At 36.0% G+C, this 25,429-nt stretch overlaps 1 protein-coding gene across 4 annotated transcripts in view; it reads left to right on the forward strand.

The window, feature by feature from the left end:
• The window catches only part of tec (tec protein tyrosine kinase), a 43,267-nt gene extending 18,117 nt beyond the window's left edge, over positions 1-25,150 (forward strand). For 2 of the 4 annotated variants that reach the window (XM_069190820.1, XM_069190817.1), the window contains exons 5-18: positions 841-969; positions 1,222-1,271; positions 2,871-3,100; positions 4,819-4,884; positions 5,595-5,649; positions 11,323-11,402; positions 12,220-12,350; positions 13,102-13,176; positions 15,216-15,387; positions 17,580-17,796; positions 18,891-18,955; positions 20,947-21,065; positions 22,940-23,097; positions 23,750-25,150. In XM_069190820.1, the coding sequence (XP_069046921.1) occupies positions 841-969; positions 1,222-1,271; positions 2,871-3,100; positions 4,819-4,884; positions 5,595-5,649; positions 11,323-11,402; positions 12,220-12,350; positions 13,102-13,176; positions 15,216-15,387; positions 17,580-17,796; positions 18,891-18,955; positions 20,947-21,065; positions 22,940-23,097; positions 23,750-23,824 (1,622 nt within the window). In that variant the 3' untranslated portion in view covers positions 23,825-25,150. Of the gene's footprint in view, positions 1-840; positions 970-1,221; positions 1,272-2,870; positions 3,101-4,818; positions 4,885-5,594; positions 5,650-11,322; positions 11,403-12,219; positions 12,351-13,101; positions 13,177-15,215; positions 15,388-17,579; positions 17,797-18,890; positions 18,956-20,946; positions 21,066-22,939; positions 23,098-23,749 lie in introns of those variants that run through there. The other 2 variants (XM_015345254.2, XM_069190822.1) reach the window with 2 other exon arrangements.
• Positions 25,151-25,429: the final 279 nt, after the last annotated feature.

A 25,429-nucleotide genomic window follows, 5' to 3' on the forward strand; every position in this document is an offset into this window, starting at 1 on the left:
CACAGGAAGTTCTATTCCTTTAAAATTGACTTAATCTATGATATAAATTAATTGTGATCCCCAATAAAATTAAAATAAAATCCTAACCTTTTTATTCTCTAATTGTCTATGTTAACCTAAGGGGAAAAGACTTGGAAGTTAGAAATGTGCCGATGTCACAAATCATTATCCTGAAATACACAGTCAGTGTCTTACTTTTGTCTAACATATGCCAGCAGAGTGCTGGATTAATTTGTCCAAAATGATCTGATGTCCATGTGTTTTTAAATTTCACAAACACAGGTGTCCACAGTTTGCACTTCTGCTTAAACTTACAGAATAAATTCTTACATACTGTATCTTGAGGATGGACATCTGAACACATTATATAGACTGTGCTGAGCACAGTCCAGATCCCTAGGGTACACCACAAATATGTAATTTAAACCAAGGTCTTCAGGTACAAACCTAAAATTCTAACAGGTCATAAAGAAACATTTTACACTTGCCTTTCAGCAAGATAAATATATTGTTTTCATTTCATATTATGTAAGTGTATTATTTTTTTGGAATCTCTAATATCTGAAGAAAAAGATTCGATCTTTTAATATCTGATCTTTGAATTTGAAGATTTGATCTTGTTATGTGTAATTTTTGTGATTGAAAAAAAGTGTATTTAATTTTATACTCATTACTAAGGTCTCAGATTGGTTAATGCTTGTGGTGTAACTGTGCTACATTTCAGTTCTAACAATTTTACCATGTTGCATCAGGAAAGTGCTTTAGTAGAATGCAAAATGCTGCAGCCTGGATTGTATTGTCAAAAGATGCTCATTTTATTTCTTAATTTTCTCCTTTCAGAGATAAAGAACAATCCTTCAATAGTTGCAAAATTCCACCCTCAGTTTTGGCATGAAGGTATATGGTTGTGCTGCAGACAGGCAGACAAATTAGCGCCAGGCTGTGAAGAATACAACCTGTTTGGAGACAGTAAGTTCTTCATTCCCTGCACTATGCTTTTATAGCAGGAGCTATAGGAAGAATTTGCCTCTTTAAACGTTTTTACCAACATACAACTGTCATTCTAGTGAATGAGATTAGAAGCTGCGTGTGAACTCCAGGGCAACAAAAAGTTAGTTCTAGACTGAAAATAAATAAATAAAGGAGACAAAACACAATGATTGGGTAGTGTTCTGTCAATATATGTGTATATTTCAACATTTATTTTTTTATTGTTTTCAGTTTCACGAAAGCCTCTTCCTCCAATTCCTGCAAATGAGACTTCAGAAAAGGTGAGTAAGAACCTTTTCCTCCCAGAAAGTTCCTTAACTTTGCATCTAGTACTATGCCACTTTATAGAAAGAAATCAGTTTATTTTGTCTACATAAATCTGTAGAGGGAGCAGAATGTCAGGTCAGAATGTCATTTGTATTGATTGATAGGTAATATAACAGGTGGTGTAACTTAGTGGGCAAATATCTGTACTGTGGGCAGGGGTGGGGTTGCTGGTTCAAGTCCTTGCTGCAAACACAGCTGTTGTACCCAGACAGCTCCCAGCTTTATGAATGGGAATAGCATTTGCTGGGGGTGGTATCTCGTCCGGAGTCAACTAATTTGTTCTCTCTTCACTTGGCACCATGGAAACCAGGATAGGCTCTCGTTTGGGCCGCTATTCTGTCTCCAATAGAGTCTATGTATCCATAAAATTGCATCCTCAGAAATCACCAATTTATTTTTATTCTATGATAGTCCCGCATTTTCAACATATTTCTTTTACGTTTCTACTATTTTTGTAATAAAATAAAGTACAATGGTAGTTCACTACTTAATTGTCACAAACTGGAATATATTATGTAGCGAAGAGAGATTTTTGTGGCATATTTATTATTTGAGGAATAAAATCCCTGAAGCATTGTGAATTCAAAATAATTTCAAAATCTTCAGGATGAGGGCTCCCTCCATCCTCTGCAATTTTGTTTGGCATGTGCATGCTCATGGTACACAGAACAATACAGATCCTGTTCCAGGTATCAAAGATGGACATTCTTCTTTGAAGGAGAACCCAGTCTGCACAATAAATGCTCACATTTTGTTGGTAGCCCCCAGAAAAGAAAAATGAATAAATCAACACTAAAACATTGTTCCATAACTGCACTTTTAAAAGTTTAATTTGGCCAAGTGAGAACAGTGAAATAATGGTTCCAATTATAATTATTTGTAATTGCATTTATATAGCACTTTTAATCCCAAAGGATAAAAAATGTTTTATAATTAAGAGGGGTTCCACTTCATCTTCATCTGAATTGCAGCACCCACCTGGCTAATGTGCAGCATTCATTATGAACCAGCAGCCCCACTGCACCCCCGAACAGGTAGAGAAGTGATATATTGCTTCACCATTTGAATTAAAAGAGGAACTTCAGCCAGGCCAGATTGTGCAAACCTGGAGTGGAATCTAGCCAGGACACAGGGATTAACACCATTACTTTTACACACTGTGCCATGGGATCTTCATTGACTATAATTGTAATGTCATTTGGACAGGACTTCATACAACCTAGTGCTTTTGGTCACCATACTGAATCCGTTTTAGAAATTCTGATCCCAAGGGAAGACTGCTACTTATTGGCTCATCAGCATTTCTTACAACAGCGGTCTGCTTTTCCTCAAAGGTTTCTTATCCCAGTACTGACTAGGCCTTTAGCTTCTCAGATGTGATTTGATGAGGCTACAAGGTGGTAAACCTGCTGTATGGTTAACACAATGCTGTGATACAACATTAGACACACTGTGGGGGAAAAAAATAAAAATAAATGCACTATGGAACTGGGGGAAAGATGTGAATGAACTAACTATACCACTGAAACATTTCCTAAGGGCGCTATGTGCAGTCTTTTACAGAACTGATAGAAAAGTGTGTCTTTCAGCCTCGCAGGCTGCCTCCACCTCCACCTCCTGAAGAGGATGATGTGAGTAAAGAAGAGGAAAAAGAGGAAGTCGTAATAGCCATGTATGACTTTGAGGGGGTCGAAAGCCATGACTTGAAGCTTGTCGAGGGTGAAGAATATATAATTATTGAAAAATGCGATGTAAACTGGTACAAAGCACGGAATAAATATGGGTATGTATATAGTCCCAGTTGTCCATGTCTGTTGGTTCTGTTTTGTGTACCTACATACTGTAAAAGCTTTTAATTATGCATTCATGCGTGTAAGCAATTGTTTTCTCTAATGCAATATGGCAAATAACTGTAACAAAAGTTAAGATTTGATTTTATTAACGGAGATCTGTTTAGTAATGATGATCTATGTAACTCTTAAAAAAAATAGTGCTTCATGTTTTTGTACAAATAGATTTTCCGCAAAATGGAGCTGTGAAAAAGACGTTTGAAGGGAGGTCAGATTGTAATCTCGCACATCTTCTTATGTATGAACACTCACCTGCTGTGCAATAGGCATGGACTCATCTGAGACAGAAGTCTCTCAGCTCTCTGTTGCTGCATCTTACCTTTGTAGTTCCTGTGTCTTATGGTACACATTCACACTCTACCGTGGGATTCACCCGTAACAAAGCTCACACACCAATAGGTCCATGATTGTAGAAATCTGCATTGGTACTTTGGGGATTATTTAGTCTTTTTTGGAGGTTTTGGCAATCTTGACCTTACAACCAGAGCTAAGAGCTAACCAGGAGGAGTGGTGGTTCTGTGGCTAAGGTTCTGTACCTGTGGCGGGAAGGTTTCCGGCTCAAATCCTTCAGCTGGCAGAGGAATCCTTCTCTGTTGGGCCCCTGAGCAAGGCCCTTAACCCCAACTGCTCCAGGGGTGCTGTACAATGGCTGACCCTGTGCTCTGACCCCAGACTTCTCTCCCTGTCTGTGTCTCATGGAGAGCAAGCTGAGAAAGACAAATTCCCCATGCAAGAAATTGTATAGGGCTAATAAAGTGATGTTATGTTATGCTAATATTACCACCAAATTATAAACAATGGGGACAGGGGTAACAGGACATTTTTGAACATTCAGGTATATATTTAGTTATTCAGAGGAATTAAAGTGTTTTAAAAAATACATTTTATCTGAATGAAATGAAAATGCGAATTCTGATAATCACAATGTAAAATAAAATGAACTATTTTCCTTTCAAACATATGCTAAAGTCTAGCAACGCGTTCTGTGTTGAGATATCCTCAAAACACAACAACTAGATTGGTATGCAATATGAACAATAACATCTGCTTAAAATGCATAACATACAATACATAATAATGTTACTGCAACTGTGTGATCAAGATTTAATAATTGACAATTTACTTTTCATTGTTTTCATTCAGACTATCAGATGAGAGTATACTTATTAATTCATGATGTCAGCTTTAGTTATGAGGGGCAAGTTTAGATCAATCTGCTTCCTGTCTGAGAAATTTCATTCTCAAAGCCTATGTGTCCTGGAATTTCCTACAGCTGATGCTTCTTCGGTCATCTTCTTCAAAACATTAGACAGAAACCTTCATGACACACTACTTCTGCAGGGACTATACCGTATACATCTTGAAATCTCAAATTTACAGTTGCCAAGATATTAAAAATGGAAAAAATAAAGCATTTAAAAGTTCAATCTTCCTAGTGCTGTGTATTGGTATATATTCTTCAGTACCCCTTACTTGCTCTTTAAAAAATAACTCGGAGAAAAAAGCGAGTTAGTAAAAATGTTTAAAATGTTACCTGCACTTAGTTGTACAATACTGCAAAAGGTCTCACAGGCTGTTATCTATAGTATATTGTTTATACCAAATTCAAGTTGCATTCCTAATTCAATGTCCTGATCTTTTTCCCATATAGAGAAGAAGGATATGTACCCAGTAATTATGTGACTGAGAAAAAATTGAACAACCTTGATCAATTTCCGTAAGTTTTTCAATCTTTAAAAGGAGGTGAGGGCAAAAACGAATCTCCTGGGGTGTATAGATTCCTACAAATGATCTGTAGGACACTACAGACCTCCAAAAATAAAACTAATGACTAAAATAACTCTTATAAATGTTTTATTAACACCCTAAGGAAATGTCTACTTTATTTGCTGTTTACCATGAACATTACTGAAGCTGCCACTGTTCATTTTTTGCCTTTGCTTTTTTATGTGATTTCATAAATATAGCATCATAGATTTGAAAGCATCATAGATTTATTTTGAGTACAAACAAAAATCATTATACAATTACTGCTAGCTCATAAACGGAAATGAAAAAAACTTTCAGTGAATATTATTTAATATCATTTTTGATGATTTGTTGAAACCTTGTTAAACCATATATTTTGAGTGTTTACAGTTTATATAAGAAAACTACATGTACACATATGTTCAAATCTCTTAAATACCTACAATATATTAAGGTAATTTTGAAAAACGACTCAAAGTCTTTTTTTGTTTCAACATCTCATGTACAATAAGACCACACGAAAGGTGTTGAATGTGAGCATTTCCTCTTTTATGTATGTCAGTATTGCTTGATTTATTTGTTTCCTGTGTTGAAAGCTTCAGGTTAATACTGCGTATGACAATGTGAAATAAATTAAGGAATGCTTCAAAACATAAGTGATTGCCCTTTACCTTCTAGATGGTACTGCAAAAATGTGAACAGAAATAAAGCTGAACAGCAGCTGAAAAATGAAGTGAGTATATCTTTGATTGATATAAACAATTGTTGATTGCTGTTTTTCCTCAGATATTTTCATGCTCCTTGTTGAAATCAGGAAATGAAGGAATATAAGTGAATATAAGACTCTGATTTTGTTTGGTAGCTTGCTCAAACATGGACAGTGACCTGCTAGAAATTATTATATATAAATTCAGTATGCTTGTATCCTTTAGCTACTGTACAAATACAGTAGTTTCTTATGTAGATGGCCATTGGCCATCTAGACAGTAGGTTAATATATCTGCTGTTCAGATAGTTTTTCAACAAGATTGAACAATACCCGTGTAAAATCTGTCATACAGTATGTAAGATATACTGTATAATAATAACCACATAGAATAAATATTTACAGTTAAAAATATTAATGTCTAGAAAAAATCAAACTTGTAAAATTTCTCAATTTTTAATAGAAGTTCAATGGTTGTATCTTTATGGAAATGTTTTACTGAGTCCGCTTTATTTGTAACCATTTAATCTGAATCAGCAGGGAGTGATGTTGTGATATGTTAGTGTTACATCCACTATTGGTACTTTGTTTTAGTGTTTATTTCACCTTTGTTTGATTAGAGCTGACAGAAATGTCATTCGTCTTGTATAGCAAGTCGAGGATTATAATAAGTGCTGTTTGCAATGGCAAATTTCATAATCTATAACTTTCCTTAGCTGCGGAAAAATTGATTTTCAGGTAAATCTCCCAGCAATACAATAGTCATACTTAGTCATATTATTTTACCTTGAAAATGAAAATGTGTTTTAAACCAGTATTCAAGACATGAAACTTAGTTTAATAACTTCAACAGCTTAGCTGGTTAGCTTCTTCCATACTTCCCCAACCATTTGCATGCAACAGGGCCTCCTGTTCTTGGTTTTAATAAATTGACTACTAATGCATCAGAGCAATTAGCAATGTATTGGCAGTGTATTTAATAAATTACTCTGCATTACATTCTAATGTTCTCCAACTATTTTTGTCCATTAATTTAAACATTTCCTGGAACTAAATTATTACTGGACTCCTGTCTTTCTGTTTGCTTTCAAGTACATCTTAATGCAGATCCGTTAGTGTTAAGGATACTGATGACTGAGATGATGTCATCAGTTTTAAAGCATGTTAGTTTTGTTCTTTGTTAAACAGTTCATATTTAATTTTATCATGTACACTACATAAGGTGTTAAATAACAATTTACCAGCAAGATGCTTTTAAAACACCATGTCAGTAAATTTTTGCTACTTCCTTTTTTATTACACAAAATGTTTGCCTGATGATGGGGGAAAATAAACAAATATAGTAGCTTTGTATCCATCAATAACATTTTTTAGCATTTTGTGGTGTTTTCTTCGTTCTGATGTTTTCCTCATCTCAACTTAAGTTTTAGCCCCAGAAGTGACATAGCTGAGAAAAATATACAACATAAAGTAAATTGCCAAGCACAATTTGTCCAAGTACATAGTTTTTCAATCTGAATACACTGTTTATTAATTCACTTCAACTCAAAGTTGAGCTCACAGTTTAGTCATTTGTGTGCATGGCTTAGTAATTTATGTACATGCTTTGCTAAATTATATTAATATAAATTAGTTTACATTGCTGCTTGCAGCTGGGGTATTGTTAAAGATGACTGATGTACCAAATATGTATAGAGTATCTTTATATTTTAGTCATAAGTGAAAATACAGCTGTATGAGTACATTTCTGTTCACAACTTGGTTGTTTGCTTCATCCAGAAGATCTGTTCTGAAGTCTCACTTTCACAATAATACAGGCTTTGGAAATTCGGAACATACTTTCTTAACATCACACACGTTAACAAACTCTGTGTGTGAATTAACCCTGATAATTTATTATTTCAAATTTGAAAATTGTGCTCTCAGAAGAGTAAACTGTGTACTAGTTAACGCTATTCTTTCCAGGGCACCTTGATTTTTAAGATGCAGCTGTGCACAGCTTCTTGAAGATGAAATGCCATCCTTGTTCTTATACCCATCCCCCGTAGAACTCAAATCAGCAACAAGCTGAGTGGTGAATAGGCATAGAGTGATTAGTCCTTGAAGTTCGAGTAATCATTCTGTGCTCACTTTCAGTCCTGTACTAATGCTTGCATAGGCTCAGCTTTGTCTCTACCAGTTGAATTTGGTCAGCACTTCACACTGACTTCCTGCTGTTTCTCTCACTGGGTGCCCTTCCTGGGGAAAGTTATTTATGTGTGACAGGATTGAGCGAGTTGTGCAGAGCGAGTTTGAGAAGCGATGTCACCACCTTCTAATATCTGCGGTAGAGAGCTCGATATTTTGGTGTGGTGGAGCTGTCTACTGTCTGGGGAGTGGGGATGTGTATGTGCTCCGAGCTCGCGGGGCGATGTGGATCAGAAAGAATTGCACTTCTCATATATGGATACACACGTCTTTTCTTCTATCTAGCAGTGTTAGCCCATCTTTCAGTCCTGTGTACCGTACAGGACAATGTGGAGGCGATAGTGTGAAATCCAATGCATGTTTTGCAAGTGCATAAATATGAAATAACAGTAGAACCAGAATATATAATTGTAAAGGCACTGTGCACATTTTGCCATCAAATAATAGTTTCAGGAAGGTGTGAGTACATAAACTGTATAGTTTATAGACATGCTTTTTTCTTCTTTATTTTGATAACAGTCTATGTGGTAGTATAATATATAATAATCTTTCACCAAAGTGTGACTGGATTGTTTGTGGGGAAAAATAAGTTGATGTTTTAATTTAATAGAGTGTTAATAGTACATTTAAACTTTGAGTGACTACAAAATAGAATACAGTTGTGACATTTTCTCAGCCCACTCTAGCTGTTGTTTTTATAGTTTATCATATTACAGGACAGCTAATGGTTTTCCTCCTTGTAATAAAACTAGTATATACTGTAAATTGAAATATTTAACTTTTGCTTATTTCCTTGCAGCTTGCACTCTAATGCAGTTCTCCACTGCAGCCTAAATTGAAATATATGATTAAGATATACAGTATTGAGATATTAATAATTCTAGCATTGTGTTTGTGTTAAAGATTGTGTTAAACGGGCATCTCAAAGCTCTAATCCTCAAGGGATTTTACAATGTCTAGTTGCTGGCTGACTTTTGCTTGGTTGACTGATTTTTTCTCAGTTGCAGATATTAAGGAGTTAGCATTTAGTAAATACAAATCTTTAATGAAAAGTAAACTACAACATTGCATTCTAAAGCCTAGTTAGAAGTTTGTCCAATTTCTTTCACATACTAAAAAACAACGCTGCAAAGCTTTGAACATACTGCAATGATTATCTTGTTTTGTTCTATGATGATAATTATAATAATGTATTTCAATAAAGACAGGCAGATTACTTGATTCTGGGTAGTTTAGCATGCCATTTATGAGTATTGCTTTTACTTGAAAAGCTTCTATGTGTCTGCATTGTCAGCTAAATTTGGTTTTGTTATTACAGTTGCAGAGCTAAAGGTGTTGTGTGAATGGAAAGTGTTGTTAATGGTAGTGTGGCACGTGGAGCAGCAAGTCTTTGTGTTCACACAAGAAGTGGGACCGTCTTATTCAGGCTTACTGCAAGCTCTAAGGTTCTAGTCTGGGGCTGGTTGTGATGACTTGCAGCGTGTGGACTGAGAAGCAACAATCTTGAGATAATCACTTTAAAGAAAAGTTGTCATGATCCCATTATCATTGGCCTTTTAACCTATCACCAGTGTTGTCGTGACAACTCCCATGATATTTTTCCAACAAGGAAGCAGGTGATGATTTAGAGGCATCTATAAAAACTGCAGGAGTGTAAATTAATTTGTGGCTTAAATAGCAGATCGTTTTTATGCTTTTGGCACACTCTTGTGGTACAACACAAGCAAAGCACAACTCAGACTGATCATCTACAGACTTTGTGGCTGATGGGTTTCATACAGGTATTTGTAAAGTGAAATATTATCCTCCTACCCTACAACATTACTTCTTATACATTGTTTCTCTTTATGTTAATATATCATAACTTTTAAATATAAACATTGTTAAAGTTATTTATTTTTTATTGTTCACCAGTGTTATTGGTGGATGACCATTTAATATTTTACAAATATACGCTTCTGGTTGATATCCTTCAAAGGCTAAGATGCCTAATAGCAGAATAGACCAACATCAACATTTTAACCACTGTATCCAGTTCAGGGTTGTGGGGAATCAAAGCCTATCCCAGCATGCAATGGGCGCAAGACAGGATACCCACCGGACCAGGTGCCAGTTCATCATAGGGCAGACGCAGACACACACACTCACACCAGGGTTCAGCTTTCCCAGAAGCCAGTGAAACTACCAGTATGATTTTGGACTGTTGGTGGAAACAAATGTGAGCACAGGGAGATAATATAAACTCCACTTACTGTAGATAGCACCCAAGGTCTGGAATTGAACCTAGGGCCCAAGGGACTGTGTTGTTGTGGGGTCAGTAAATGTCATTTGCTGGATAAGGTCTGAAAGTGGGTCCAGAAGTCTTTTCTGCGGGCTGCCAGGAAGGTTTCTGGTGGTGGTGTTCAATTTCCTAACTCATTTGGTCCAAATACACTCCCACTATTTTGTTTATGTTGATATTAATGATATTACTATTTTTAAAAAAAGCTTAAGGAAAGTTGAGGAAAACAGCTGAAATCCCCCTCTGCACATTTTGCCCTCTAGAATGCAAAATTCCTGATAAAACCTAATATTATTATTTATATAAAGAATATTGGTATCACTCCAATATTCTTGTCAGACAGATTCTTGTCATTCAACTAATAAATTGCAAGAACCACTTTCAAATTTATAGGCCATAGTGAATTTCTGACAGATGAAGATGTTAACTTCCACTTCAAACACTTAGGGTGCAAAACAGGCAAACTTTAAGTTCTTCTGAGTTCATGGTGTTGTTTATTTTTCTTTTAATAAATGTAATTTAATTTAATTGCAACAAATCGTGTTCATAAGAAAAATTAGAAATGAAATAAAAGCATTTTCTCTTTGGACTTTTTAATTTGTAAAGAACAAATACATGGTATATGCTCCTTAATATTGAGAGCTGTATGGTCCGAGAATCAAATGAAAGTCATAAAATGGGCTGCCCTATTAGTAGCTGTAGAATCATCAAGTTGGAATGGAAATTGCAATTTTAAAGTTTTTTTTATAACATGACGGACAACTCTCAGCAGCTGCTGCAAACCACTACTCCAAATACAGAGCCTGTAAAAAATTAACTCATGTCCGCTCATGCACAATGAAATTATTGTTATTTGCCATGGTTGCAAACACAACTATGTAAGTTCCTGGAAACACTCTTAAGAAGTGCTCTACAGTCTGCTCATCTACATGGAACTGTTGTTTCATGAAACCTTCATTTTTTATTGTTCATTTTCCCAGTATTTTGCAAGCTGAACTTTTGAAATATGAAAACTAGTTCACATGTCCATACACCAAAGGTTGAGAACCATTGTCTAATGATATCATGTATTCCAAGTCTTACTACATTTCTGGTTGGTGGGTAGTTTCTGAGGTAACATTAACAACCATGTTCAGAACTGTAAGTGTTATTCCATGTTTATGGAATGGTTATGTTTAACTTAACATTAAGATTTAACACATAAGATTTAATTATCCTATTTTCTCTTCCAGGATAAAGAAGGGGGATTTATAGTGCGAGATTCAAGCCACCCTGGTGCCTATACCGTCTCTTTGTATACAAAGTCATCAGGGTGAGTATAACACAACAATGCTGAAGCTATACTGGCCATTCAACATCTATTGTAGTTAAATTCATAGTTCATAGCTGCGTTTCTGCATTCTCAAAATATTTTTTATATTTACCTTGATTATTAATCCCTTTTTAAAATCCCAAATGGAAGTACCAATTTTTAAAACAGCATATCGTGTTTCTGATATGCCTGTCATACCAGAAGAGAATGATAAGGAAAACATGTCCTCCAAAGACTATGCTGTTAGGTACAGCACAGTTAGAATGGACTGGAGGGCTTGTGCATCACTTACTGATAATTATGCAAGCTCACCAAAGCTCATTAAATCATAGGAGGCACTGTTGTATGGCTAGCAGAAGATACCCTAGCTGACTGCAGTCCCACTGAATCCCAGTTGCACTTTGGCAATAGTATACTGCTAACTGAGGAACCTTTGTCACAAGTGCCTTATGGATATTAGGACTTCATCTGTGTACTGAACAGAACCTTTATGAGTTAAGCTTCTTAGTAGCCTTTGCACATTTGTTTTTAAACTGTGTTGATTTGTAAAACTTTTGGTCTTGGGCACAGTTTAGAAGAACATTTGTATATTACAAGTCTTAAATATTTTTGTGTGAAGTTAATCAAATTCCAAATGTCACAACTAGATTAAATTCTTATGAGAGACCCATAGATACAATTTAATGATGAGATATTTCTATTTTTTATTTTACATGCCTTACTAGGTTTGCCTTTCCATGTTTTAAGGGAGTTTTTTCATCTCAGTGTCATTCAAAACTGTTGTTTTTGACACGGCATTCTGTCTTGTTTGTTTCAGAGAGGGTGCTTCAGTACGACATTACCATATAAAAGAAACACACACTGTGCCTAAGATGTATTACTTGGCAGAAAAGCACCATTTCAGTAGTATTCCTGAACTGATAGAGTACCATCAGCACAACGCAGCAGGTATTTACTTTTTCACAGCTGGAAAGACAGAGCACTTCAGAGTCACAGTGTGAGATAATGAAGCATCTTAAAAGCCTTACATGGAAAAATACATAAGGTTTAAAGCTGTTATCGATTGCAAACAAATTTATTAAAATATTATAGAAAAGATCATTTAAAAACTAGAAATGGGGTTTTTAGAATTATAAATGATGTATATGTATATAAAACTAAGGTTTATAACTTTTTACTACCATTTAATATTTATGTTGACATATCTCTTTTCCCATTTTCTTTTTGCAAGTAAAATACAGAAATGACAAGTACACAGACTGATTGACTTAATTGTCATGACAAAAAATGAAAGCTGGACACATCTTATTACACTTACACTTCTTATTAAGCATAATTATATTGAAGAGAGGGATTATTTGAAGTCAGTTCACTGATGTGTACTTGTCCGTGTGCATATTCTGCATTTTGCTTTGAAATGAAATGACGTTTGGGCAGTTTTATGTCATATTCTAATGTCTGAGCAGTAAAACAAACACATGCCAGAATTACCAGTTCTCTCTAACTAAGATATGAATAGTGTGGTTGATATTCAATGAATTAGTCAGAAATGTTACAGAGAAACTGACAACCAGCATCCCTCGTTAGAAGTGACAAAATGGAGGACACAAATTTTCATACTATTCAGATTCTTTGTTTTCAGGCATATTTTTTTGGGGTGGTTTGGCTTGCTTTCAGTAGCTTTTCTGTTTTACTACAGGCCTTGTGACAAGGCTACGGTATCCAGTTGTACAAAAAGGGAGATTAGCACCAACCACAGCTGGTTTTAGCTATGGTAAGAAATCATCAGTTTTTCACTTTTTTTTGCATTATGTGGGAAGCTTATTATTAAAGATGGCTACTAGCTATTCCAGTCCAAGTTGTTTGTCTTTTAAAAGATGAAGGGTCCCTTTAAAACAAACATAGACCTCATAGAAAATTACTGTTGTATGTAGTCTATTAACAGTTTATTCCATGCCATATAAGGTGGTAGGCTTGACTATCAAAACAAATGGCACTTGCAGCATTTATGTTAAGTTCTGATTAAGTTCTGAATTTGTGACATTGGTTTTGACCATTCTTGTTCCACTGTGGTGACACACCAGCAAACAAGTTCAAACTGCTATACATAGACAGTACATTTATATTCTCTGTCACTCATCTGAAGATGCTCAGTTGCTGTTCCAATGCCATTTAAAATGTAAATGCACACAATACTGGCTAAAAACATGAATCTGATGGAAGTGATGTTTCACGTGGAGCACAGAACAATCACTGTGGAAACATTTAAGAAGTTTGAAAAGCACGATGAGGCATCAGCTGAAATGGACTTTGGATATCCCCTGACTGACTGTCGTGATCAACTTGAAAGGCAAACTACAGAAGGAATTCAGAAGCATGTGAAGGGCTTGACTCCTGTGTAGTGAACTGCCATAACTAAGCACCAGGTTGGGCTTTTATTGCTCAGGTTGAGAAACTGTTAATCATTCAAAGGTGGATCAAAATCAACATCAAGCTGCTAAGAGTTTACCCATAATTCAGCAAAGAGCTTTGATTTAAGGAAACAGCAAGGGGTGTGTTGTAATTCTGATCTTTTCATGCAAGAAGATGGTGTTTTATGCATGTTAAAGCCAAGAAACAAATTCTATCATCTCAAGGTCTCTGGTGATTCAACCAGTGGTGATGGTTGATGACATTGGCTGCAAACATTGAAGAGGGTGGGTATTGTACTCAGTGTTTTTAAGCTGATGAAACTGGACTCTTCCGGGAAAAGAGTCGTTCTGGGGAAGAGCAGAAATCCATGCCAGAATACAAAGTTTCTTTGTACTGGATTACTCATTTGCTTGGTTCCAATGCAGCAGATGACTGATTTTAAACATTTGGTGTTGTATCATTCTGAAAATTCTGAGGGTTTTCAAGGGATTGTGGTGCCATGGGGAGTGTGGCTACCATCTTGTCAGGCATTCCATTCCCTCCTGACCTGCCCCTTTTAGGTTCCTTTTCTTCTTCTTTACTCGCACTCTCCTCCGAAATTGCTTGGATGTCCCTTTTGAGGAATTAGACCCCAACGCAGCACACAGACAAGAAGACAATATCTGACCAAATCACCTTTGACACTTTTCTTAAGAAAGAAGAAAAGACTCCAGAAAAACTTGTAACCTGTTACTATTGAGCCAACCAAGCGCCTTTCAAAAAACACCAACCTAAAAAAGTACACAATCCCAGACATTATGAAGACACTACTTATACGTCAAAAAATGTAAGATTTGAACGTCTGTGCTTTTGAAATGATGTGTAGGTATCAGCAATATACAGTGTGCAGTAATCTACTTGTTTCTTTATGTAGCTGTAACTTTCTGTGTGATTTCTATGCCGATATGACTGCAGTTGCCATTTAAATACTGCTCATCTTTATTACTCATATACAAATTGTTTGAGTAAAAAATCCTGGGTTAGTGTGGTGAAAATAAGTCCGGCCATGTACTGTACTACATTTGTTCCTATAGGAACATTTATTCTTATTTACAATGTCTGCAACATGGTTTTTAGGAGCCTATGTGCTGTAATTTAGGGCACTGACTGTATGGAATTAGTAAAATTAAAGAATTCCCAAGAATATTATTTCCCAGTATTTTAATGATCATTTCTAAGAACAGTATATTTTGTGGTAAACATTTTTTTTGATCGTGTTTAGATAGAGACAGAGGTTACAAATGCAAAGACCCGTGTCTTAACTTCGTATGACCCCATGTACAAAGGCCTCGCCTGGAGCCTGTGTGGCCAGATGTTTATATATCAAAGATTAATTCATGTTTTAACACATTTTTTTGTCAGACAAGTGGGAAATCAACCCCTCGGAGCTGACTTTCATGAAGGAGCTAGGCAGCGGACAGTACGGTGTGGTGCGCTTGGGCAAATGGAGAGCGCAGCACAAAGTTGCGATAAAAGCTATCCGCGAAGGCGCAATGTATGAAGAGGACTTCATTGAAGAGGCAAAAGTAATGATGTAAGTTACAGTCCCACCAGTTGCATTCTCAGCTGTAGAAGATGCAAACAATGTAAGACAGCCATTATGATCTCTCTTTAGCCTCATTATATTCACCATCATGCTTTAAAGACAGCAAAGCTGTGAGCACCCAAGGAAAAAACATGAGATTTAGATAGCAGTGTCACTTCCCCAAATATAGAAAGATGCCTTACACCCTCTCTTTTTTATGGAAAGAAATTTGAAATCACTGTGTCATCAAAACTAAACTAGTACTAGATGGCACAAAGTGTTGCTGCTGAAGCATCTTGGTGCCACTAATGCAGTGCTTTGAAGTAAAATTTTGTGAATTTATCTCCAGTCACAGAATATAGTGTTATAATTACATTATTTAGCTTCTCTAGCTACACAGTTTTGATGTCAGTTACATGTACAATCGTTTTTCTTCACATAGTAATGCTGGGGTGTACTGAAAAAAATATCCTAGTTTGTTTTTGTTAAGGCTTTGTCTCTGCAACATTGCAGTTTATAACAACAAGTCAGCACAATTAGATTAATACAGTGCTCAGAGTTTCCTTTTGAATTTAAGTTACTAAATGTTTCTTGTAGTCACCACTTACCAAGTATCTGCTTAAAGTGTCATAATCTTTACTAGTAAGTCATAATATTAGGAAAAGAGAACTATTGTTTGAGGCAGTTTTGACCTCAGTCAGAATGCATAGAATGTTGAAACAGTGTTGACTCTGCCTTTTGAAAGCTCTTTCATTTTGGAATCATCAGCAGTTAATTTACATCACCAGTTTAAGTGGTGATGACTAATTAATTAGTCATCACTGCTTCTATTCTACCTGTACAGATATATTACATCTTCTAAAATGCTCTCTGTGAGGACATCTACTTCTCTTAACACTCCCAGCTCATAACCAAACACAGGAATGTTAGGACTTCAAATATTACCAGATTAGCTGTTACTGCAAGCTCACTGACACAGTAATACATGGGTCCTTATGTATTTTGCTGAGGAAACCAGTCTAATGTCGGTCTTCAGACCCACGTGACCCCAGCAGCTCTCGACTTATTTTGCTTCACTATGTGGACGTTCCTAGTCACAAGCAGCATTAGACATTAACCCAGTAACTAATGTCTCTACACTAAAGGGGCAAAAGCCAAAGCACGCCTGCACTGAATGAGTTTGTCGGGAACGTAGCAGCTCTTTTTGATTTGACTAAGATGAAAAAACATAATTTTTCTGTATCATTTCATATTATCGTCTTTTAAAATGGAATCGGTGATATAGCTCTCTTACTGACATAACTATCTTTGACTAATTATAATAATAATAATTGCTTACACTTCTATAGGGCTTTTCTGGACACTCCACTCAAAGTGCTTTACAGGTAATGGGGACTCACCTCCACCACCAATGTGCAGCATCCACCTGGATGATGTGACGGCAGCCATAGTGCGCCAGCACACTCACCACACATCAGCTATCAGTGGGGAGGAGAACACAGTGCTGAAGCCAATTCATAGATGGGGATTATTAGGCCATGATTGGTAAGGGCCAATGGGAAATTTGGCTAGGACGCCGGGGTTACACCCCTACTCTTTTTGAGAAACAAAAAGAGTTTCTCAAAGACTTAAAACCCCTCAAAACTGGGATTTTTCATAACCACAGAGAGTCAGGACCTCAGCTTTATGTCTCATCCAAAGGACGGCACCTTTTTACAGTGTATTGTCCCCGTCACTGTACTGGGTCATTAGGACCAACACAGACCGCAGGGTGAGCAACCCCTGCTGGCCCCACTAACACCTCTTCCAGCAGCAACCTTAGTTTTTCCCAGGTCTCACATCCAGGTACTGGTTAGGCTCTTTGCATAACCTTTGCTTCAGTGGGTTTCCAGTTGTGAGCTGCAGAGTGATATGGCTGCTGGCTGTCATTTTACAACTCGCTTTTTGTGAGCTGAAGAGGGATTTACTCAGCTCCTTGAAATCTTTGAAAGGGAAAAATCACTAAAAAGTCAGTAATACTGTATTAAACAGCACTGAGACAGAACTGAACTGGCAAATTCTGCTACATTTCCATGTTGCTATAGGTAATTTTTGATCATGCAGTGATAAAGCTTCATTGAAAGAAAATAACCATTTGAAGATTTTGAGAAATTATTGTACTAATGTTTTTTTTTATTGTTGCTGTTTTTCTGTCTTACTAGGAAACTGTCACATCCAAAACTGGTCCAGCTATATGGCGTGTGTACTCAGCAGAAGCCCATTTACATAGTGACAGAGTTTATGGAACTGGGCTGCCTGTTGAACTTTATCAGACAGAGACGAGGGCATTTCAGCACAGGATCACTGTTAAGTATTTGTCAAGATGTGAGCGAAGGGATGGAGTACTTGGAGCAAAATGGATTTATTCACAGGGACTTGGTAATTGTTTCTCTGATAATATTGTTACAAATGGGGGGTTACGACAATAGAGAAAATCAGGAACTAACTGAGTGGATTAGTCAGTAAGTAAAATGATTGATCATAACCCCCATCTTGTAACTGATTTCTGCCAGAATATACCTGAGTGGTTGGTATAATTAGAGGCACATATTATAAACTATTATAAAACAGTGCATGCCAATGGGTTTTTATGATAATATTTTATTCAAATATGCTCCAGCTGAAGACTTCTAAGAATTAGATAAGTTACAGTAAATGTAATCAAAAACTGAAGTGAAAGACTGAACTATGTTGAGTGCATAAGTATTCAGACCAGAGAACCAAATATTTGGTGTTAGGACTTTTAGCAGCCGCAAGTATTTTTGGTTAAGTCTCTGACCACTTTGCATTCTGATTTAAAAAAATAACTTTTAACACCCGTGCTCATGATACACTAGCAACCAGAGCTGTCTTGGTGACTGAGGTCTCCTTGTGTTGCCACTCTAATCATAATTATAGGCAGCCAGGCGTGTCCACCATTTTTACACAGGACCCTAAGCATGCTGGGATGCTATTTGCTTATTTTACACGGAGTCACACCCAGGTGTTTCCATGTTTCTTAAGAAGTCATGCGTTTCACATGCAATCTTAGCATTTTTCCATTGTAGAGAGAACTGACAGATACAGTGTTTGTTGAATTGTAGAAAATTGTTTAGCTCTCATACATATTAGTAATTAAGATGTGTAACTGTACTTTTCAATAGATAAGGGATAGATTATTAATTAAAAATTTTTCAGTTGCTAAGTGAATTGCCAGGCATTATTTGAATCAAAGACTTTAAGCTTTCAAATGAATGGCAGTAACTACAGTACATACAGTAGGAATATAATATTTATAACTAACATTTTAGTTATCTGTAATTGTAAAGGTAGCTGCTTAATTGGTACACTAGTTGTGCATGTATGTCATCATCTGGCTTTCCAACTCTCCTTATTCAATTTTTCTGAGACATAGTCTTTGATAGTGTTTTTGGCTAACAAAACATTTTATGTTACCAACATAGTGGTATTCTGCTTCTTTCTGTTTTTTTCAGGCAGCAAGGAACTGTTTGGTAAATGATTTGATGGTCGTAAAAGTGTCTGATTTTGGAATGGCAAGGTAAGAGTTGTTTCTAAAAAATGACTTTGCATTTAAAAATCTGTATAGATACTCTATCCCATACAATCTGTACAATATCTATTCAGTGCTCAACAGTTATGTGCTTAAGTAAGAGCTCTGTATTTTTTCTTTAAAATAAATATCTTGTCTTTTTTTCTGAGCATTTCAAGAAAATTAGTCCTCAGAAGGCGGAGTTAGTTAATGTTTGTGAATTAAAAAAAGACAATCAATATGCAAACTAACAAAGGTAAATGCAAAGGGTATGTATAAAATAATCTAAGAATTTATTATTTCTTTATTATTATATGATTTAAATGAAGAGCAGCATGGTGGAACAATGTTTAGCATTACTGCCATGCAGCACTGAGGCTCTGGGTTCAATTTCTGGGTTGCTATCTTGTGGAGTTTGTATGCTCTCTCCATGTTTGTTACCTGAGTGCTCAAGTTTCCTTTAAAGACCTATTGATAGGTTAAATGGCTTCTGGGAAAACTAGCCCTGGCGTGAGTGTGTGTATTTGTCTCTGTGTGCCCTGCGATGGACTGGTGTCCTGTCCAAGGTGTATCCTGCCTTGCGCCCTTTGCTTGATGGGTAAGGCCCTGGGTCCCTTGTGAACCTGTATTGGATAAAGCAGCTTAAAATGGATGGATTTAAATGAATGTAAGATGTTTAAAACAGGGAACTTGTATATGCAACTGAAAGAAAAAGCAAGGCTCACCCAGAAATGTATCCAACAATTACCTGTGTGTAATCAAGAGTACTGAATTATTCATGAACTGTTCTGATACTAAAACGATCTCATAGTCTTTGGTGAATTATGTAATTCTGCTTAAACAAATTATAAAATATTAGCCTCAACTTAATAAATATGCTATAGTAATATGCTATAAAATATGCTACATTAAAACCACAATGCAAAGCATGGAGACTCTGATGTTGAAAGAAGAGAGATCCCTTCCGGTTACAATACGAGACAGCCCTATCACTGCTGTAGAGATGTAAGTAAATACGAACACAGTTAAATCACTGGATCAAAATGCATGATTATGATTAGTATGAAAGTCAGTTGTATTCGTAGTGATATATGCCTTTACATTTATAATCCATCCATCCATGTTCAAGCTCCTTCATCCAGTACAGGATCGTGGAAGAACCGGAGCTTATCCCAACACACAACAGGCACAATGCAGGATACACCCTACAGGGCAGGCAGGCAGACACAAACACAGACATACACACACTCTCACCACTGCCAATTTTACAGAAGACAATTAACTACCAGTATGTCTTGAAACTGAGGAAACCAGAGCACCTGGAGGAAACCCATATGAACACAGGGTGAACATATTTCACGCAGATAGCACCCCAGGTCTGGAAATGAACCCAGAGCCCCAGGGCCACAAGGCAGCAATGCTAACCATTGTACCACCATGCCATCATTGTGGAGCTCTATATATAAATAATTAATGCCCTACATGCTAGGAGATGCTCTATCGTATCTTGTTAGATTTCATGTCATGTGTCAATATACTAATTCATCAACCTTATTGCTTCTGGAGTTTTAATTATTTACTATATATATCCTGATTTTAATGCTTTCTTATGTGATTATTACAAACGTAGCCATTATAAATTGCATGGCTTTTTTGTAACATGTCTTTGGTGATCATTCAAAATATACAGGTTTCAATACATATGTACTACACTATTTTATTATGTCATGCTGTTCTATGTTGGAACCCAGTGATTGGACTGAATTTCTTAAGCAAATTATTTCTTCTCTGTGCATATATCAATAATAAATTAAGCTGGAGGTGTTGTAATAAGGTTGCACACTGCATTTATCTTGTGACATTTTAAAATGTCACAAATTTAAGGCAATGTGTAACTTCACACTGAAACTTCAGCAGTTCAGCCTCAAAATTCAAACTTGTTTTCAAACAAAAACAAGTAAAGTTTTAGTAGACTTTAGTAGAAAGTTTTATTTTCTCAGGTATGTCCTAGATGACCAGTACACCAGCTCCTCTGGTGCAAAATTTCCTGTTAAATGGTCTCCTCCTGAAGTCTTCAATTTCTGCAAATACAGCAGCAAGTCAGATGTCTGGTCATTTGGTATGTGTTATTATTGATCTATAAGTACTCTATATGTACATCTTTTTATTAAAATGTTGCACTGTTAATTCCTTATTTAATTCCTTTATTTGATAATGATTTGATGGGTCTTTTAAAGACAGTACAGTCAACAGGTATTTTATAGTGTGGCAACATATCTGCTGTTCTTAAAGTTTTACCTATAAGAAATATTTCCAAGCAATTTTATCATTGCTTCCATGAGTGTTAGTTCTATAGATTCAGGTTTCAGTGGTCTTGTGCAGTCATATTCTGAACTTTTTTAGAAATGTGACTCAAGAGCTTATAAAAAAGGGGCTTCCAGCACAAGGCTATGACTCCGCTCTGACGCAAATCATGAAGCAAAGCCGCTATAATCTTCCAAGTTGTCTACAAGACAACTATCTATGAGAAATAGGTGATATTCTTGGAAATGGTCCATTCTGCAAGGCACTTGACCTGAGATGCATAAACTCATGGTCCCAAGTTTTCTGGAACTGACTTTCAGATCTCAAGAAGTGGGAAAGTACATTGAATCGTAAATCTATTGAAAGATAGGTACTGTATATGGTATGTTAATAAAAATCTTTAAGATATCTTGCAAATACTTGTGGAACTCTTTTAGGTTTAAACACTAAATAGAGTCTTGGAGAAAGTTTTCTAAAATTAAGAAAATTCATCTCACATATCATACCTAAAGTAGTAAGTTGCATTCTAGAATATCTTGCACAAAATAATTTTCTAAAGGTTGGTAATGCATTTTATTGAATACAATATTGCATTTATATGTTGTACATAACATGTTACATGTTAAATTTACTGTAACTGATTGGTATAAAAGATAAGATCACTTTATTAGCCTGCATCAGGAATTTGACAGATTAGTCTTGGCACTAGACCATTTCCATATGTATGCCTTTTGAGTTTGGTATAACATTATAACAAAGATTTAAATTGCACAAGTTTGTTGAGCATAATTGACTTGGAAAGAAAGTATTGTTTTGTACCTTATATACTCTGTGCATGAGGCTGTCTACACTAGAAAACGTTTCTATGCAGAGTGCAGTTTTGAGCTCTACAGTATTTTTCTGAGTCTATTGCTTCAAATCTTGCCTAGGCTATGCCATTAGCCAGCTGTCTCTGATCACCCACAAAGCAGTGCACAGTAGGTGAAGTATTGCTAGTGTTCAGGTTAGTCAAACTGATGTCCACTAACTTGCCTATAATTGCAGCTCTCCTGTTTCCCTTGAGCTTAATATCTCACCAGCTCCCATATTCTGTCTAGTACTTCAGCTCTGCTGCTGGTGCTGTCCTCACACAGCCTATTAAAAGTGTATTCTGACATTGCTACTTGGGAGAACGTGCTTATTGACTTATCTCTTCTAAAGTCATATGAGGGCTGTATCTGTGAATTGAAAGTACAGGGAACAATTTACAAGGCTAGAAAAAAAAGTGTAATTGGACTTTCTAAACTAGAAAAATGAATCACATTTTGATTATTAAGAAGTTAGTATTTTTGCTATGCAAAGAATGTAATCAAATGACTTATGCCTTGGGTATTGTTTTTCCTACTAACCATGTTTTCCCAGGGTTAAACTGCAGTCATTTAAGCACCGTCATAGACAAGAGTTTTGTAACCAATGAAAACATTTCCATCACAACCAATCCCTATTTTTATGAAATAATAAACTAGTTTACCAAAGTTGGGGATATTATAAATAGCAATAACCTTTTTATAGCTTGAGCTTTAATTTGTTAGTATATCTGAAGTGATAAGAATTCATGATTACAAATCCCATCAGATAATCCCATCAGATAATCACATTACTAAAATGTTATGTTAACAGATAACATTTGTTTGCATTTTTTATGTTTAGGTGTTCTGATGTGGGAAGTGTTTACAGAAGGTAAAATGCCCTTTGAAAACAATGCAAACCATGAAGTGGTGACAATGGTCAGCCAGGGTCATAGACTTTATCGACCGAAAAAAGCCCCACCCAATATGTATGAGATCATGCAGTTGTGCTGGCATGAGGTAAGTGTTTTATTACTAGCCACAGTATATAAAAACTAAAAGGAGAGGGCACTAGACCTGAACCTTTTAATGGAAGACGTCTAGAGAACCAGCACTTCAAAAAAGATGTTGTATAATTAAACTTTTTTTTTTACAATGGACATACAGTATTGAGTAGGACAGCATTTCTGACTTTTTCTTGTTTTTTGCCAGATATTTCCCTTTCTATGACAAGGGATCCACTCTTCACTTTTCACAAGATCTTTGAGCACAGTGGTGTCACATACGGATAATGAATTGAATTTACTGCTTTAGGGTAGTGCTTACTTTCACCTGACATTTAAGGATTTTGGCAAGGAGTACAGTTCTATATTCAGATTCAGTATAGATGAACACTGCAGTCTTGCAATCGATTTGTACTAATCCTGTCCTATGAATTAAAATGCATACATGTTTTAATTCCCCCTCCCCTGTTTTCAAATTAAATATTCCCTGTGAAAAGAAAGTCCCATTGAGATTTTTTAGCCTTTATATTTTTGTAAAATGGAAGCAGCGTGAAAGGCACTATGAAAGTGTTTGCTGTTGTTATACAACATCCCTGATCCACCAATGAATGGAGAGTAAATACGGGATCTACCATCTTAACCTCCCTTCTCTCACGTTTCTGTTTTAGAAACCTGAAGAAAGGCCTACATTTTCTCAGATTGCAGTTCTGATCAAGGAAGTTGCTGAAGGAGATAGTTCATGATCTTCACTCTGGACTTCATATTCTATCAGCTTGGACCTTTTATGCATATCTGTTCATGCATAACACATTCCTGTTTCGCAAATGTTGCACAACCTGTGGAGGCTTGGAAGGAAATCTGTAGAAAGAAAGACTGGTTATATTAGCAGAATTTTGCAGCCTAATACTGTTATAATTGAAAAACTGATGTAATGTATATTCATATGTTTACCCTAAGGAATATACACACACTTAGGAATGATTGTTTGTCACGTTTTAAAAATCTCCACAAAGAAAGACATCAAATTTAGGAAGTAATAAACTGTTTCACACTATGTCCAGTCACCAGACATGAAGTACAGTACATACAGTACAGTATAGTGAGCATGTCTGTGATCATTACAACAAAAACAGTCCATTCAACAAACTTTCTCAGGATTATGAATACGAAAAATCAGATTAATAAAAACTGATTTTACAGATATGAACTATTCCAGTTAGAGCTTCTTCCTAGATGACAAACTGGACCCCCATCTCAGTCCATACTCATTTTTGCCCCCTTTTGACCCTGCTTTGAGTAAACCTGTCAGTATGTGATGAGGTTGCTGAGAGACAACTCTGAGGGAATTCGGAGGGGAAGAGTAAACTTGAATCTCGGCTACACAGTAGAGCAAAGCCAAAAACACATTCTAATTCGCAGGATTGTAGATACAAGCTTTCCACAGCTTTTATTAAACTTTTCCCTCAGATACGTCATGTCAGGTATCTTCAAACAGCATGCCACCCATGTGCACATCATAGTAACTCACCCAGCAATTTTAAAAATAGAATTTAAAAAAATTCTGGGTCCTGAGTCCCATGGAGTAGGTAAAAAATAACTAATAAATTAATTATAAATTAACAAACATAACAAGGAATTGGAATTTGACACAGCTTGAGGCCTAATCTACAGGATACAATGTCATACTGCTGCGTGGCATTAACATTTGCTGCTAAAGCACATGAAAAATAAATGTTAAAGTTTTAACTTACAAGCCTACATTGTAAGTCATAATATGTAGGGAGGATGCTGTTATGTATCGTTTGTTGGATGTTTTTTTATTAATATAAAATTAATAAGGTGCACTCCCCTACTCAGATTAAAGGGGATAAAATGATTAGTGCACATTGAAACTCATTGCTAATTTCAGTTTAATAAAATATTGTTAATTTAGATCTGTTTTGAAACTGTTCTTTTTGAAAATCATGATTTTGCATTTATTTATTGCTGTTTTGCTTTAGTCCATAACTTGTTTTAACACTAGAATGTTTAAATGCAGTTTTTAAAAATAAGAATACTGAATACCTCTACCGTTGTCTACAGCCTGTTTCCTTCTGTGTGATTTATTCTCCTTGTGCCATGGAACATACCAACCACTGGGACAGCAGATAATGGTCTCAGAATAAGACATTTTAATCTGTTAGAAATAAATGAAATGCCAAGTATATTTTTCACACGTAAAAGAAGCTGTGGGTTACTGAGAAACTGAAAAGAGAACCTGAAAGAATGTGATCTGAGAAAAATCTGTTTTCAGATCAAAACCTGACCTTTCATGAAGTGTTTTGGTCAAATGCAGGGATGCATGACAT

The sequence above is a fragment of the Lepisosteus oculatus genome, chromosome 1, assembly GCF_040954835.1.
Source record: "Lepisosteus oculatus isolate fLepOcu1 chromosome 1, fLepOcu1.hap2, whole genome shotgun sequence".
Lineage (NCBI taxonomy): Eukaryota > Metazoa > Chordata > Actinopteri > Semionotiformes > Lepisosteidae > Lepisosteus > Lepisosteus oculatus.